This window comes from Harpia harpyja, chromosome 6, assembly GCF_026419915.1.
Source record: "Harpia harpyja isolate bHarHar1 chromosome 6, bHarHar1 primary haplotype, whole genome shotgun sequence".
NCBI lineage: Eukaryota > Metazoa > Chordata > Aves > Accipitriformes > Accipitridae > Harpia > Harpia harpyja.
Window position 1 is genome coordinate 28,407,701 of NC_068945.1, and position 18,164 is coordinate 28,425,864.

The 18,164-nt window shown below is 44.4% G+C and overlaps 1 protein-coding gene across 3 annotated transcripts in view; it reads left to right on the forward strand.

The window, feature by feature from the left end:
* The first annotated feature begins 1,007 nt into the window (after nt 1-1,007).
* The window catches only part of CACNA1I (calcium voltage-gated channel subunit alpha1 I), a 91,416-nt gene continuing 74,259 nt past the window's right edge, over nt 1,008-18,164 (forward strand). For all 3 annotated transcript variants that reach the window (XM_052790359.1, XM_052790360.1, XM_052790361.1), the window contains exons 1-2: nt 1,008-1,106; nt 1,841-1,974. In XM_052790359.1, the coding sequence (XP_052646319.1) occupies nt 1,014-1,106; nt 1,841-1,974 (227 nt within the window). In that variant the 5' untranslated portion in view covers nt 1,008-1,013. The remainder of the gene's footprint in view (nt 1,107-1,840; nt 1,975-18,164) is intronic.

Below are 18,164 nucleotides of genomic sequence, written 5' to 3' on the forward strand. Positions count from 1 at the left end.
GGTGAAGAGCAGGCAGGTAGAGGGTGTGGAGAGCACAGATAAGGTCACACAAATACACCTTTTTTTATCCTCTTCTGTAATATATAAATGAAGTGGCACTTAATGAAATTAAAAGGCAACAAATTAAAAATAAATAGGAGGAAACAATTTTTAATGTAAAGTATAATTAGCCAATGTAGCTTATGGCTGCCAACTATTATCGAAGCAGATATTTTAGTAAGATTATCAACAAAGGATTCAAATGAATAAGCAAAGCATCTGTAGGGACACCAGTGTAGTTGAGAAAACAATTGTAAGGGCTATCAATCCTCATGCTTTAGGGCATAAACAGATCACCAGCTGGGGTCAGAAATGCAATTTCCCCCCATGGTTATTGAATAACTTAATTAGGCACATTGTGGAGTTTTATCCAGCGTGGGTCACTGCTGGAAGCAGAGTTAACATTAGATAGACCATTGACCTGTTCCAACATGGCAACTCTTTATCTCCAAGTTCCTCTTAGAAGGGAAGAGGGAGACTTCTAGCCTTGTGTTGTACCCCCTTCCCAGAAGGGCAGCAATCGCTAGGCTCACATAGAGATCCAGCTGTCCGTTTTGATTTAGATTCCTAGATCATGGAGATCTCTGCTACATTTGAGTATAGGCCACCTTGGAAAGTCTCTTCCATATATTTGGAAGATTCAGTAAGCCAATGAGGAAAGGGACTTGACAAACCAACAGGAGAGGAGTGAGCATGTGTTTAACTATGGCAATGATTTGACTTGCATAAATACCTTAGGCTTTTGTGCTACCTCTACTTTCCCCTTTTCAAAAGAGTTTTGGCTTAATCTGGGAGTGGAGTAGTGAGGAACTAAGGGGAAAAAACCATAAGAATGTAATAAATCAGCCTACCAGCAGTTATTTCCCTTAATCTTCCTATTTTGTCATCCTAAGCCTAGAGCAAGTTTATCTCAGCCATGATGCTTTTACAGAACTTTTCCTTGACTCTTTTCCACCTGGTTTGAGTGTGTCAGCATGATGGTGATTTTGTTAAACTGCGTTACCCTGGGGATGTACCAGCCTTGTGAGGATATGGACTGCCTTTCTGACAGGTGTAAAATCTTACAGGTAAGCAGACTTCCTTCTTGTTGTGATGGTGCCTCAGTCCAAGTCAGAAATTTTCACGCATGCTTTCCTTCAGCGTGTGGGTAACACCTTCCTAGTCAGGTGGGCAAGAATGTCCCTGGCAGTAAGCTATCCTGTTGTAAAATGGCAAGAACTTGCTTTGAGAAGGGGATTGGGGTGAGAGACAGATAACGAATGAAGTCTACTTGTGACCATGCAATGCAGAACAGCTGCTAACCTTCCTGATCCTGTGCGTAAGCAGGGGTTTCCTGACATAGACAGCTACAGGATGCATAGCTCAGAGGTAAGCTAGGGAGAAATAACTAAGGCTACAATGTCCAGGCAGGAGACAATAGCAGCCCCCAATGCATTTGCTACTCTGTTGAGGAGCAAAGGTACTACTGAGTCCACAGGTAATGTGGCATTCAGGATGCCCAAAGGGAGAAGAAATAAAAGGTATGCCAAGAAGGGCCATGGGTACATCCAGCCTGTGAATGTACTAGCTGTACCTGCTGCTTCCCCAAAGAGAAGGTGACAGCAAAGTTTGTCATCTATAGTGTTGCTGAGGCTGTGATGTTCAGATATCTGAAGCCTCCATCTGTGATTGGTATGTGCTGTCCGAGCTGTGTGTGAACCTGCACTATGTCCTCAGCTGAGCCATTTATCTCACATTCTGTGTTTTAAAGTCCAAGGCCGAGAATGCTTATCAGATGTGCTCTTGGGTTTCTGTTTGGCAGGTATTTGATGATTTCATCTTTATCTTCTTTGCTATGGAAATGGTCTTAAAGATGGTGGCCCTGGGGATCTTTGGCAAGAAGTGTTACCTTGGAGATACCTGGAACCGCCTGGATTTCTTCATTGTCATGGCTGGGTAGGTCAATAGTTTCTGGGTTTATTTGTTCTGTGTTTGCTAGAGTCTTGCATGGAACAGAAGTGATGTAACTGAGGGGAAAGTTTCCACTCTGGTGCTATTCCAGTACACCTGGAACTGGAATCAGACGTGCCAGGGTTAGCAGTCTATGGAAGAAACAGGAGACAAGGTAGTTTAGCTCCCCAGCTGATGTGCAGCCATCTATCATGCACAACTTCAGAGGAGGGTGTTCATTTGTACCAGCTGAAGAGCTAGCTCAGAAGCTTTTTCATTTTGTTTTTAAAATGTCTGAGTGGAAGAGGTGTAATCTTTACCAAAACCAAGCTAGCTTCTCTGTTTCCAGCAGCAGTGTTTCAAAGGTAGAAATGTCATTTTTGTTACTCTGGGCTTTTTGTCTCTGTATTGTACTGGCCTTACCCACAGTACTATTGGGACAAGCTGACATTTGAGTGTTTTTAACAACAAAGTTGCTATGGTGAAGCTCTGATTTCCCCTCTGCATGTAGGAAGTGGAAAGTCTACCAGGATTTGCCTATTGAATCACAGCAAAATGTCCATCTCTGATACCAGTGGGCATGTGCTTTTCTGGAATTTGTCCATTTTCAATTAGATTGCCTTGTGGCACAGTAAAAAAAAAAAAAAAGTAGTCAGAAATAAATGTGTAATATTGCTGTTCTCCTAGCAAGCTAGTGAATGTCTTTTCAGAGAGAAACCCCCACTTTCCTCTTTTCCCAGCAAGGAATTACCCATGTTCGTTGTCACCTGGAAGTGTGTGTATTACTGACTGAGCCAGCAGCGAGTTCAAGCTCACTTTGCAAAGTTTTCCCCTGTGGTGCGGAGCAGCGCTGTCTTTATATTTGCTTTTGACACAGTTCTTCTACAGCAAGACTTGAAAGTCATTCCCTCTGGAGGGGCATATAATTGTTTACTTCTGGGGGGAGCAGAGATTTTCAAACTCAGTTCAGTTGTAAAAGTTTGAAGGCTGATTCTTGGCCAGCTTGTGCATGAATGGAGTACAGGCAGATGAAAGCTGTAGCTTTTTCTAAATTAATGTAACATGTGTGAGATGGGAAGACCTTTCTTGTGGCTGAGCTTGCTGTGATTAGCATCTGATTTAAAATGTCCTGGCATGGGGACTGAGAGTTCATCAGGAAAGGCCAAGTTAAAGCATTTGGCATATGGTGGTGAGAAAAGCCAGATCATTGTATTTTCTAGCCTGAGCTCCTGGTGGCAAAATTGTTGGTTACTGGATGCAAGGAAAGCAAGACCCTACCATAGCAGCCTTTGAGGAGGAAAGGGAAGAACGGGTGTGTTTGAAAGGGGCACCTTGGAGCCCATGGTGCTCCTCTGTGAGGGTGATGTGCTGCGGTATGCTGGGAGGAAGGCTCTGCTCTGGGTGGGCACAGGATTGCTGGTGTATGGGGTAAAAGGCTTGGGAACTGGGGGTCTTGCTCTACCTGGTATCCCTGCAAGCATGGTATGTGGAGTGGTGCTATCTGGAGAGTTGAAGAAATCAGTAGGGTAATGCTAAATGAAAGAAGGTGAGCTCAAGTGCTTACTCCATGCAGGAAGCAAGTGAATTCCATGCTACCTAGATGATAAGGGAGTAAACCCCATTTATGTGTTTTCTTCTGTTGCCATTGCTGGCAGAAATTTGAGGAGAGAGTGAGTCTTTTGTGCATCTGATAGCAGTACTAGGAAAAAAGCCCATATCTGAACTCCTTTCAATGCTAAGGAGACAGAATCAACTCCTTGGATATAAAATAATCAGCATGGAGGACTTTTCATTTCAGGTCCAAAACTAAAAGAAATTTGTTTCCTGATTTCTATACAATTCTCCTCATGAGGTGTCAGGCTGAAATGATAGTAATCTCATTAGAATATCTGATCTCAAAAGACTTCTGCTAAAGAAAGATTTTTCCATTTAGTTATATAGGACTAATGACTATATAATGTATTTCAAGTTATAAAAGCTTGTGGTTATTAATTCATTATTCTTTGAAATTCATTAAATTTGTCTGCACTGTTTAAATCAAATCCAAGGCTCAAACTTGCCCTTACATACAGACTGTAGGCTTTTATTTAACCTCAGATTTAAGCCCCAAGCTTTATCCTGATTGGTCCCATGCCTGGATCATGGCTTCAGCTTGCTCTGGGTCCAGATGCTGCCTTAGACTTCTGACTAAGAGAAGACATCCTGCTTCAGGTCTTGCGCGTTTTCTCCATGCCAGTGAGTTAGATCCCAACCAGAGGCAGCTTCTTTCAATTTCAAGAATAAGGACTGTACTTCCCATCCCCTTCTTTCCCCTTCTCCCTTTCCAAACAAACACCAACGAAGCAGCAAAGGTTGGAAGAATAAACTGTAGCATGGAAAAGCAAAATACAGGCAAGGGACTGTTTTGTCGGGCATTCCTGGGCAGCTGAGGTACCTCCATCTGGCTAGCTGCATGACAGCATGTTTCATCAAAGAGCATAATGACTATTTGCTGCTGTTGCCCCAGACGGTGTTTTGGTTACATAAACCATGTATTCAGGCATTCATTTGTAGTTTTCTCCTCGCTTCCTTGGAAAGCCAGAAGCTATAGTTTTAGTTAGCTGAATTCCCTCATGTGCCCCTGCCCTGCTTGCCCCTGCACCCCACGCAACCCAGCAGCTCAAGGAGGAAGACTCCATTGTCACTAAAAATGTTCCGTTTCCATGGCAATAGGAGCTGACATCACCAGAACTTTCTCCCCCCTCGCACACTCCTTCCCCCAACCATCTTCAACACGTTTTTTTCAGAAAGGATTAGAAAAAACCCCAAACAAGAGTCCTAAGTCAACACTTCCCATTGTTCCCCTCAGCTCCTAAAACCCAGCAAGGTAATTTGGGTTGAAGAATGCTGATGCCCTTGCGCACACAAGCAACGAAGGCTGCAGATTCAGCTTGTCAATGCTCCATTTCCCAACTGCTCACTGGCAACAGGAGGTTGCAAGTTCCCAGACGTTTCAAGCAGACTGTGCTTGTCACCAGCTGTCCTGGTGGGAGTCCCTTTTCCCCTGCGTTTGTGATTAGGTCTTGTCTGTTGTCATTTGTTTCCCACGGTGATGGGTGTATTTGGAGAGCTTGATCTGAGGCAACTTCAGAGGGCAGCCTCCTGAAGTTGAGAGCCTACTACGTTTTGAAAGTTGAGATAATGGCAATGCTAATCATATTGGAAATGTCAGCCAGTGTCTATATGTGCGTGAATTTAGAGTCACTTATTTCCAGGCTAACACTCATCAACTTTTCAAGCTAGGCAGTTCACTAGCAAAAAAAAAAGTGAGCGATTTCTTCTGCTCGCTCTACTCTGTGAGACAGTTGTGTTCACATGCGGTTGGAGATGATGCCACTGTCCCTCTGGAAAGGGAGATGTCCCTTTACATGAGTCTGTCCTGAGGGTCCCTGGGCAAGGAGTGAATTTGTGCAACCTACCTGGCATTGGGGGCATTAATTCCACTAAGGGAGTGGTTGTTCTGCTTTTCTTGAGCCAAGTACTGTAATTAATGATCTGTGGTGGGAATTATATCTGTCTCTGCCCTCTTCTGTGGCATCCCCATGACATGTTCTGGTACACAATTTACTTGAGTAAATAGGTAGGTAGTTAAGGGCGAGAGAGCTTCACTACATGGCTGGGGGGATGATTGTGATTACAAGTATGTGCCCAAAATATGTCCAAAATCTTTCCTTAACTACTCGCTGCTTGGAGTCCAATGGCTGAGGAGAGGCTGGTCTATCTTTCAGAGAATGCCCCATCTTAGCCTCTCTCCATTATCACACTGGAGCTTGCCATGTAGATCTCATAAGCTGTGGTCAAATCCCATCCTGACCTTGCCTTTGATGAGAAGAATGGCATGACTTGTATATTTTGGCATTTTGAGATATACTTGCAGTATTTTTTAACAGCTTTTAAAAGTGGTGGATGTCAGAACAAGACACAGTACTCTGTGCAGCTGCTTCAGTGCCTTCAGTAGTAATACTGTCTCTCTATTCCAGCCTGAAATTTCCTAGCTCCTACAGCCAAGTGTTGCAGTAGCCCATCTAATCAATCACGGCATCTCCCTATCAATTCATTCAGCTGCTTTCTCCATTGGCTCCAGGCTTGGTTGGTTGGGGTTTTTTTCCCCTCTGTCTCCTCTTCTGAAGAGAGAAAATCCCTTCCTATTAGTAGGAACAGAAAACTTTGTTCCCAGATGTATGCTGTTCCATTTGTTCATGCTGGAATGCATATTATTTGCATTTCCAAAGCAGTTCATACTGTTCTATATCGCTGACTTGTCCTCTTCATTTCTTTTCTGTTCTCCCAAAAATATGCTTCAACTGCAAAATCCATTAGTGATTTTTTTTTTTAATTTTCTGCCAGGTTGTGATAAATAAATAAAGAACGGAGTGGCAAGAATTCTGCATTACAGAAGTACATCTGCTCACGAATGAGTCCCCATTTACTGTTGCATGTAAGGTTTATTACTTAGCCAGTTTTTCTTCAGCTAATGTATGTCATCATGATTTCATATCACTCCAGCCATATCAACATAATTACTTGTGTGAACCGGACTTGTAATCTCATAAGAAATTATAGCACATTAGTTTGATGATGTCTATTTTTCCTTAAACCTGTGTTGATTATAGTTAATTTTATTATCCACCTTTAATCTATCAAAGCTGCATATTGGCGATTTCATTACTGTGCTGTGATCAGCATCAGTCCAGTCAGCCTATTGAGATCACTGTGTTTCTAAAGTACTGGCACAACGTCAGAATTTCTTTGACCCTTGGATGCTTTCCCAGTTTTCTGAGACTAATAAAAAATCATCAGTGTTGGACCAGATCTTTTCTGGCCATCTCTTTTAAAACTCTTGGATATAAATTGTTCAGGCCTGCTTATCTTAGAATATTCCTATTTTCATTTTCATTTTAGGCACAGTCTAAAGTACTTGATCACAGCTGGAGCTGAAACTAGCACATTATCATCTATGGTACACATACATCATCTGACCTCCCTCATAGAACTTATTTTTTAATTGAAGTTTTCTGCCTTTTTACACTGTTTGTGACAATTCTGTTTTCTAGTTCCAGTGATTAACTTGTACCATTTTATGTGCTCGTTCAATTCTCTAACAAATTTTCTACAATTTCCATCTCCTAATTTATATTCATTGGTATCAACTTCCCCTCCCTTGCTATTACATTGCTGCTTTTGCTTTCACTTATGTTGTATTATCTTTTTAGCCCATTCATCTTTCTTGTCTCTATTGAACCTTTTTGGATACCTGATAAATATTCCTAAACACCACTTGATTGTCATCCACAGTTCATGAATTAAAGTTGTTATCCGGACTGGTTTGACGCATGGCTGTTTCTGTGTGTTTTCAACTTCATGAATATGGCCTCTCTAATCCACCAAGTATATCTAGTACTGTTGATGACCTTACTTGATTTGTACATAACACATGTAATCAAGTAGTCCTTGCTTTAAGTTCTATGATAAAAAAAAAAAAGCGCTTAATAGACAATCTCTCTATCTTCCATTCTTAAATGCAATTTTCTTTGAGTTGTAAGGCACATCACTGTAAATGCTGAGAAATTGCAAGGAAATACAGGTGTCACCAACACATGTTGCCCAAATTCAACTCTTGCAGATGGATAATGGGAGCGTTCTTCTCCTATGAATTACAGACCAATACCAAGAGAGTTAGCTAATCAGCCTGTCTTTTAGCATGATCTGGACATACAGGATCATAGATAATTTGGGTTGGAAAGGACCTTGTGAGGTCTCCAATCTTCTTGCTCAAATGAGGGCCAACAACAAACTCAGGTTAGGTTGCTCAGAGTTGTCCAGTCAAGTCTTGAAAACCACTACAGACAGAGACTGCACCACCTCTCTGCGCCCCAGCCCCACTGCTGATTTATCTCTGTAACTAATCTGAACCTCCCTTCCATGCTTGGATTTATGTCTGTTTTGTCTTGTTCTCCTGCCATGCACCACTGTGAAGAGCCTGGCTTCATCTCCTTACTGACCTCCTTGTAGGTACCAAGGAACTGCTGTTGGGTCCTTCCCAAATTATCTCCTCTCCAGGTTGAACAAGCCCCCACACCTCAGCCTCTCCTCACAGGACAAGTGCTCCAGCCCCTGAGCATCTTGGTGACCCTCCTCTGAACTTGCTCCAGTTTATCAACATCTTTCTTGTGCCGGGGGGCCCAAAACTGAATGTGCTATTCTAGAGGTGGTCTACCAAGTGCAACGGGGATAATCCCTTCCCTCATCTAGTGGCTGCACTCCTGTTGGTGCAGCTTGGTATGCCATCAGCCTTCCTCAAGTGGTCCACGTGTCGCCTGCTGTCCCCCAGGACTTGCAGGTCCTTTTCAGAGGACCCACTACCCATCAGTCCTTAGGCAGTGGGTCAGTCCAGCACAGGTGCAGGACCTTGCATTTTTCTGTTGAATTTCATGAGGCTCCTGTCAGCCCATTTCTCTAGCTGGGAGGAATTATCTACTTTATATGGCAGAAAATTAATCCATAAGTATTCATTTCCAAATTGTCACTGATTCCGTACTAGAAAATGCCATTTTTGACAGAGTGTGCTACTCCCCCTCCCTTTCTGTCCACTTGAGCCTCCCTAGCTAGGTTAAAATCCTTGATTTTAATATTCCTTTCATGCAGATCTTCCCACCAGGCTTTCTTAATGCCATTTAGACTGTTTATGCTCGTAAAATGAACAATTCCTATTCTCTTTATTGCTCAGGCCCCTGGCACTGGTGTATAGACAATACCGTTTTTCTCCTCTTTACATCTTTTAGTGCCTTGATTAGTTTTGTTCTTGACATGGAGGCTTTAGAATTAACTTTTTTTCCTAGTTTCGTCACTTTCCCCTTTGGTCTTTCATTTAACAGTCTCCTGACTGGTCTATCTCAGTTCCCTAAAAACTAATTCTTCTTCTAATGAAATGCTGGTTAATATTTCTGCTTCTCGAGGGGTAACCCAGTGCTCTGCAAGTCTCCTGCCCTATGTGGCTGGCCAAGCTAGCAGTTCATTACCAGATTCTGCCATCATCTCCTTTGCGTGTTGGCCAGGATGGGCCACCGAGGAGCTCAGCTGAATATTTCTTTTCTATCTTCTTCAGAAATCGTCTATAATCTGTGGCATGTCATGATAAGAAAAACAATTAATTTCAAAATGCATCATCATGGGTAAATATTGTCCTGGAAATTTGAAAACCTTCCTAAGTTTGCTTTTTTTAATCTCGTTTCACTTCTAGTATGGCAGCACGGCTATCCTGATATCTTCATTTCTTTTCCAAAGCATCCTTTCCTTTCTGGTTAGTTATGCAGCCTTTGGAGAGGGTTTTCTGGCATCTTTGTACAGCTGGAGATCCCTTCTCGGGCATGCTTTATAGCCCTGTAGATTGAGCAGAATGTTTCTTCTCGTTCCCTGTGCCTTTCGGCTAGTCACTTCTTCAGGAGTCTTTTATGCAGCTTCCACACTAGGACCCTGGAAAGTATTGCTCTCTATTAACTGAGATAATTATTATTTGTATTTTCTCTCTCTGATAGTTATCTACTGTCCTTGATTTTTGCTTCCCCTAATTCCTGAGATATTGTGTCCTTTCTTCCATAAATCTGCAGTGATGCTGCTTCCTAAATCCATCCATCCAAGCTCTTTTCAAACCTGTGCAGCATCAGCGTGTGTACCTCTGAACACCGACTCTCTCTGTACCGGGAAGCCACCGGTTTACACTTACAGCCCCAAATTCATCCCTCTGCATTTCAGCCCAGGGAAGGAGGCTGGAAGCTCTCTGAAGGATGAGAGGCACCAGTCCCTCCCAGCCTCAAACGCCCACAGTTCCCAGAAAACAAAATTGGTACTGCACAGTGCCCTTCCACGCGGGGAAGACGCCGCTTAGCCTGAAACACACCAGTTGGCCTTAATCTCCCAAGATGGGGAAGTATGTGGCCAATCTTCTGCTTTCTGTTTGCTTTTAATTAACTATGGTCCTTCAGGGACCTGGCCAGAATTTGCATAGTTATGACTTTAAAATCTCAGACCATTAAATACTTATTAGCAGCAGTGTAAACAGCAGAATGCTCAGAAAATCCTAGTTAGCTAATCTTCGATGCCAAATGAAAGTTTCTATGAAATTATGGCAAGTTAAAGAAAACTGTAATAAATACAGCAATTAGGTGTTTCAAGCAGTGATCAGATAAAGATGGAAACCAGCAAGCAGCAGGCTAAATAGCGTCTTAACCAAAGGCAGAAATATCAGCAGCACAGCCCTCGCCCCCCCAACAGGCTCTCACTTTTTCCTCCTTAATGATACTAATTATTTCATTGGCTTTCTCCTAGTAAAACTATCCATAGATGTGCAACATATTGAAATGAAAGCAGTCATCAAAATGAAATGAATCACACAAGAGAAGAATCAAAACAAGGAGGCAGTGGTACCCTGCATGTGTTATGTGTAGTTCTCAATTATTGCCTCTGATTTTTTTGCCTCCCTAAAAAGCTAATTCCCTACCACGTGAATCTTTAGCTTTATTTGGGGGAAGGAAAAAAAAAAAGGCAATACCAGCAGGCTCGCAGGACCAAAATGCAGACACCCCATTTTTTTTTTCCCCTCTCCCCCTGCCCCCCCCAAGCAATGAAATACAAAGCTCAGAGCCTGTGTTCAGACTCCTGGTTTTCAAAAGTGAGGCCCCGTCGCTTGTCTTCAGTCATCTGAGCTTGGCGAGTCCCTCTGGCTTGCTTATTGCAGTGTGAAAACCTGCTTATGTCTTTTCATATCATGTTTCTAAAACTATTAAGAAACTGACGTTTTCTCTTAGTACACAGTTTGGAGAAAAGTCTGAGTGTTCAGGGGTGTGAAATAATCACATTCTAGGCAGCAAGGGACCAGTCTCACAGGCTCTGGAAGCTTTCAACAGCTTTTGCTTGCAGAACAATTAAAAAAAAAAAAGGGGGGTAAAAAAAAAAAATGTTTTGTACTGGAGAGGGGGGACAATTGCAGGTTATTTTTTTTAAGAATACTAAGCATCATAGCTCTGGACTTGACTGTGTAATTAGTAATTGATCTATCACTCCCTGAAAAAATGTCTTTTTACTAACAGAATTAGAACCTCTTTCATTTTTTTAATAAAAGGGGAAAAAAGGATGTAATTTTTGCAGTCCTTGTTTTACTAGCAAGGGATTTTTTTTTCTTTACTTCTATCTTTTGGCTTTTATGTCAGCAGAGAGTTGTCTTTTTGCAGCGTGGTGAGCTCTAACTTTAAAAGAGATAAGCAGGACTACTTAGCTGAGTACATCATGCTTTGCAGAGCAATTTAGAGGCCTACTGTGTAATGTCTGGCCACATCCCATATGATGTTATTCCATCCTTTCTACGGTAGGTGTTGAAAGGAGTTTGGCTCATCTATTTAGGGTGCATTTTGAAGCCTGGCCCCGGAGGCACCAAACCGTGCAAAATGTGTGCAAATGCCTGCGCGGCTTGCTCTTCAAGCATGGATCAAGCAAGCTGATGGCAGGTCCGGTGCTGGGGGCTGCCTGGGGGGGCCCTCTGCCTCCTGCACCGCAGACTGACCCATGTCCATAGAGCAAAAGATCAGGTCCAAATAACCCGTCAGTTGGGAGCCGAAGCATCCGCGAAGACAACATTTTTAAGGAGGAGTGCCTAGGTGACTGCAGCCCTGATGTGGCTGGGGGGGGATGCATCTGCTTAGCACCCCCCACATGGGCTGGTGCCCCGTGCTGCCTGAAGCCCCTGCCTATTCCCAATGCCCTGGTAAAAGTTGTGCTTTCTGCCAGCCGTGAGCAAGCAAAGCAAATGGGGGCACGGGCCACAACACAACTCTCTGAGCAGGGAAAAGGGAACGCCTAGAAAGAGGTTTTAATTTCTGCCGTAGCCCCTGGGACCTCCGGGGGCAAGTAATGATGTGGCTCTAGCTGTAGAGTAAAAGGGCTGGTGTGGTGCAGATAGCTTAAAAAAAAAAAAAAGGTCTCGCCTGGGAGCCCTGCAGTCCTGGGGCTGGCAAGTAGCCTGTTTGCACGTGCTGTGTGTTTTTTCTCTCCACCGGTACGTGTGTGTCCTGTAGCTGCAGACTTGGGGTGGAAGAAGTAGTCCTTCTCTCTTGCCTAGCATTTGGGCAGGCAAATTGTTTGATTGTCCAAATCTCCTGGCTCTGTTTCTGACATCTCCAGATGGGTTTGCGAGAAATTGGATTCATCCCTTACTGGTGCCTGCCTGCTCACAGCTCTCCTTGTGTACAAGCTAGGGCACATCCAGCCTTAGCAAGGGCTGACAGGACGTGTCTCGAATGCCACACGTGTCTCGAATGCCACACGTGTCTCGAATGCCACACGTGTCTCGAATGCCACACGTGTCTCGAATGCCACACGTGTCTCGAATGCCACACGTGTCTCGAATGCCACACGTGTCTCGAATGCCACACGTGTCTCGAATGCCACACGTGTCTCGAATGCCACACGTGTCTCGAATGCCACACGTGTCTCGAATGCCACACGTGTCTCGAATGCCACACGTGTCTCGAATGCCACACGTGCCCCATGCTCTAGCTGTTCAGCTGTGTGCTCTTCCTCCTGCCTCCTTGCTGTTGCTCCAACGCTGATAATCCCCACTATCCAGGCAGTCGTGGGCACCAGTAAGTGGATTTTGCTGCCTGCCCTCCTTTTTTTGCATACCACAGATTCAGCTAATAGAGCCCTGGGGGGAGCCTGGCCAGCCCTGTTCTCCATGTCCCCTGCCCACTGCTACATCTCTGGCCACAGAGGGCCAGGACTGGGTGGATCTAGCAATGCACATGCTTTTTAATTTCCTTTTGTTAGAACGGCTCATTAATATAAGAGGGGAGATACAGCACCGTTGGAGTACATTGTCCAGTGAGAGGACTGGCTTTGCTCCTTCTTTGCATTGTAGCCACACTCTTTGAAGCCAGAGCAGAGGCAGTGAGACCTTCCTCTCATCCTGGTGTGTACTACAGAGGTGGGAGGATTTAGGGGTAAATCAGTCTCCTCCTGCCACCCCCACAAACTGCAGGTGGGAGATTTCAGCTGTGGGATGGCTCACATATGGCTCACATATCAGGGGGATGGACATCTTAGTAAATGGAGAGACGTCAGCTCTAACTTTTGGTGCCAATAACCGAATTAAAAATTCAGGTAGGGAAAACTGGCAGATTTAGTCTTATGTTTTCCCTGCGACTCCTATGTTCTAGGTCTTTGAAGTGGTAGAAATTCCAGTTTGTGGAATTTGGTGGCCAAATCAAGGAGCCGAGGACAGAAAGGCATATTCTTGTACACAGAAGACATTGGTTAAATCACATCTAGTCAGGGTATAGGTGCACATCAGGGTTAGACCCCTGATATAGCTGAGAAGCTGAAGGAATTCGGAACAGAGAGCAACCAAACAATCTTCTGCCTTGGTCACCCCAGGTGCTCATAGATGCAAGGACCAAATAAAAGTCCCCAGGCAGGAAAACCTTCACTTTGCACAGAGATTCATAGCAAGCCTGAAATTACAGCTAGGAAGTCACAGCCATGAAGTTTCTGGCTTCAGTGCCAAACCCAAGCTTGAGAAAGGAATATGAATTGATTAGACTGCAGTTAATTAGATTTCAATTGAAAACCCCTATCAGAGAAGGGGAATTACGCAGCTTTTGAATTTGACAAAAACATATTGGCTTTGTGTCATGAGAAAAATACTGCCTCGGTATTTTTCATGAATGCTTCTAGAATACATTTTAAATATTATTTCTTGGCTGCTAATTTTCAGCAAATAGAAGTTCAGGAGCTAAGATTAGGAAAGTTAATAAGTATTTAATAAAGGTATAAGGAGATGTAAATATGAAGAGGTAAATGGTAATGTTTGAACTGTTTTAATCATGGATTTCATTGAATGTAATTGCAAGGAAGCCGCTAGCCAGGCACTGCATAAGTACATTTTCTTGGGTTACACGTACAGCAAAATGAAGTCTGAATTTTCTGGACTCCTTACGTGGTTTTCATATTCTCGCTGTGTCTATTTTAAATAGTCTTAGTTTTTATTCCTCTATCCTGCTGGCCCTCCTGCTCTCCTGCGCCTGGCACAGAGCCACGCTGGCCGTGCATTTCTGCTGTTGGGCGATCAGCATCGCTCTTCTCTCCTGAGTTTCATCGCTGCTGGAGAAGTGGAGAGTGTGAAGACAGATCCAAGCCTGCTCTCGAGCTCACGGGTGCAGAGGAGCAAAAGAAGTGCCAAGCTATAGCTGATGAAGCTATTCTGCTCTTGTTGAGACCTCAAGAGCAGTAGAAGCTGGCGATGCTGGTGCTTTGCATGCCCCCTTGTCCCCGGGTGCTTGCTGTCTGCTCCAGTGGCTTGGCATGGGATGGAGGTACACCAGACCAGGAGCTTTCTGGATGGGGTCAATGTGCTAACAAATTGCTCACTTGTTCCCTGCTCTAGCTTGGTCTCATCTCTGTTAAACTCAAGGTCTCTTGAGTGTTTAGCTGAGCAGACTTACCTGGGCATAGGCTAACGTTTATCGGCAAGGCAGAGACTGAGTCGGAGGAGGAAGCAGGAACGTGATCAGTAGGGAAAGGGGCAAAAAGAATAAAGAGGAAAGAAAGGATTGGGAAGGGAATTGAAGGATATGAGGCAAAGTGGAAAGCAATGAAGGAAAGGCAAGGGGTGAACAGAAAAAATGGAAGTTAAGGAGGAAGATTAAAATGAGAGGTGGAAATGTTGCAGGCGGGCATGAGGCAGAGGGCTGTAAAGAGAGAGAAGGGGTAGGGAGGAGGTGGGATACCTTGAGAGTGGGGAGGGAGGCAGAGCTCAAGCGGAGAGGTATACCCTACCAGGCACCCCCCTGCTTTTGCAGGATGGACCCCATGCATGCAGCCAGTGACCCTGTCCCATTTCCCACCCTGTCAGCATTCCCGCTATCTGTCAACCTTGAGCTGTATGGTGTGGGGACGGTGCGTGCATCAATCCTCTCTCCTTCCAGAAGAGTTTCTTGTGGAAAGTTTTGAAGAAGAAAATCTCTAGCGAGGGAAGAAGAATTACTGTATGAAGTCAATTATCTTGACAGCTCGGTGCTCAAATTCCATCATAGATCAGGAGTTTCTCTCTGATTTAGCAGGGTTCTAGCTTCCTAACCTGCCCCTGCACTTGCCCACCCACGCCAGAGGCTGCAAAATACTTTAGTGGTGCCAGAAATGAGCTGCCATTTCCCTCGGGAGAGATGCATCCCCCCCTGCCCCGTCACGATAAGGGGAAAGGACAGCTCACATCCAGCACAGGATGTTTTTTTTTTTTTTTTTTCTTCCCATATCCTAGGCTTTGTTTGACTGCCCCGGACCTTAAAGAAACTAAGGCTTTTACAAACAAGACATGCTTAAAGCAGCCAAGAAAAAGGGGAGAACTAGATAAAGAGCAGTCAGGTCGTGGGGTCTACCCTTGCTTGTGGCATCTAGCTGCCACAAAGCGAGGACAAGGTGCCTGGAAAGCTCCTGGAGTTTAATAAGGAGGCAACCATTTTGTACTAGCTTTAATGTTTCCCTGCTCTTGGTTTATGAACACCCAGCGAACGCACGGTTCCCCGGGTTGCTGGTGTGATAAGGATCCAAGCACTGAAGGCTGGGTGTCAGCCTGAGAGTCCAAATAAGCACTGTGCACCTAGTCCACCATCACAAGCTGTTGAGACACCGACACGGGAAAACGTGAACCTCTTGACATAAAAACCTGCTGCCAGTTTCTGGCTGATCACTTTTTGTGACAGGCCCTTTTGACTCTCTGTCAGCCTGTCACCATCTCCACATGTGGCAGCAGGTCAGGTAGAGCCCACAGCTGGAGAGGGTCAAGTGTACAAGGTTTCCAGGCAATGGGGAGCAGGGCTGGCTGGGGAAAGATAAGAGCAAAAAAACCTGGGCTGGCAATCCCTGAAATGCTGCGTATGCCCAGAGACTCTAGCAGAGTTGCTTAGAGATCCCGTTTCATTAGAGAAAGGAGGCAACACTTGGATTCATTGGTTTTACCTACACAGAAAATGTTGGTTTTTTTTGTTAATCAATAGGGTTTCATTTCATCCTGCTCACCCGCAGTCCATCATGGGCATGGTACCCTTGCACAAAGAGAAGTGTGAATATAAGCTGATGCTAAAGCCATCACTAGGAACAAAAAGGCGAGAACGAGTGGCCCTAATGCAAAATTGCACTGGAATTGTGTTGGAGTTGTTTTGGGTATGATTTACATGACTACAATAGGCATAACTCATCCACAGGGATTTAAGCATCCTGGATGTGTCTCTTATTACAGCCAAGACCAGGACGCCTCAGGAAGAACTGTAGGCAGAAGAGGTCTGCTAAGCGAGCTGAAGCCCTGGGCTTGCTAGGGCTGAGCTCGTTTTTGTTAGAAGTTGCTCTCTGAAAAATTTAACAGTCGCCCTTCTCTGACCCATCTTTGGGAACAGCCTGCTGTTTTTATTGGCAGAGTGATTGACTGTTCAGTGTTTTTTTCCTAGCTAAACTGGAACATAATCGCAGCAAATCTGTGGCTACCGAGGGCTGCAGGAGGCTGGCTTGCTGTCTGTCTGAACTGCACAGTTGCAGCTAGGGTAGCTTTTGTCTTGCTCTGAAACTACTCGTGTTCGCTACTTTGACGACTATTAATTTTCTAGTGACACATGGACTGTGCCACGTAGGTGGCAAGATCATTCCAGCTAGGAGAGGGCAGTGATGTGCACCTGGTTAAGGCTACTCCCATTGTAATGCTAGCATCATGGCTGTAGCCACAAGAGGACAAAACTTGAGCCGGTTGTAAATGGAAGTTCTATTTTTAAATGAATATTGTATGGCTAAGTCTAAGAAAAGATGTCACCTCTGCCCACTGATTTCATCTCAGCCTTAGCCCTGTGCTGTTCTCCTGTGCTGAGTTTCTGTGAGGGTCATGGTGTTCTTCAGGACTTCTCATTTGGTTGCTTGCAGTTCAGAAAAGACTGCTTTTTGTACTTAGATGTATTTTGGGGCTATTTGCTTACTTGGTATCTGACAGAGTGTTTTTCAGGTTGTTCTGCTACTGCTCAGAAATAATTTTTTTGCCTTCAGAGGTCTGACCTCAACCCAGTGCTCTAGTGATGTGGTTTTTTTAGGAGAGGAAAGGAAGTTCTGTAGGACTTCACCAAGCTTGGAGACCTTTATGTTTCTGTGGATATACCTAACCCCTATAACAGACTGCAGCGTAGGGACTCCTTCAGTCATGAAGCTGCCTCTATGTGTCAAGTCTCTGTGCTGTGAAGAGATGTTGGCCCACGTCCTGGGAGCAATACAGCTATGTCCATATGGTGTTTTACCCGTAACCGTAGTTCCAAAGTTTCAGCAGGTCTGTCTAATTCTGGAGCATCAACACTCTGATGAGACAATCTTGAGCAAGGTTGATCAGCGCTTACTCAAGGCCCTTTGCACTGTGTTCATTTGCGCCACGCAAGTGTGTCCTTCGTGTGATGCCCTGTAGTCGTGTCTGTGCGTTACGTGTTTGTCGTGTGTGCGTTCTTCACCCTTTCATATCTGCTTCCTAATTTCATCTGACTGCATCCCAAGCCTCTGTCTATCATTGATGTTTTCTGGAGGCTATCTAAGTATTGCTGCTTGGTTTGGGGTGGGGGGTTTTTGAGTTGCATTTTTTGGGGGGTGTGAGTATTTTGATTATCTGTATGAAATCCCTCCTCTCTTCTTCTGCACTCAGTGTATGTAGAACTGACAGCTCCGGGGAGGTAAATGAATGCCACTGCATTTCAGGGGAAGAATTATTTCATGCAATTACCCTAAAAGTGCATGAGAGAACAGAGTGAAAGGAATGAGGGAGAGAAAGAAAGAGAGCATGAGAGAGAATAATCACAACACTTTGACAGGTTTACCCCATTGTGTTTGAAAAGCTATCACTCTGACAAGTCCCCTTTGTGAAAGGTGTAGACAGATAACTAGACATTTGCTCTTCAAGGTCCTTTTGAGTGAAGAGGGTGATCAATAGAAGAATCAGTCTATTTCATTCAAGTTTTCCTTAAGTCTTTTCCCTGATATTTTTTACGGACTGGCTGTACCCTATTTCCCTCTCAACATCTCACTTAGGCTCTTTGATTCACTCCTCAGTGGTTCCTGGGCAGAGGGATTTGGGTGGATTTTAGGTTACTTGA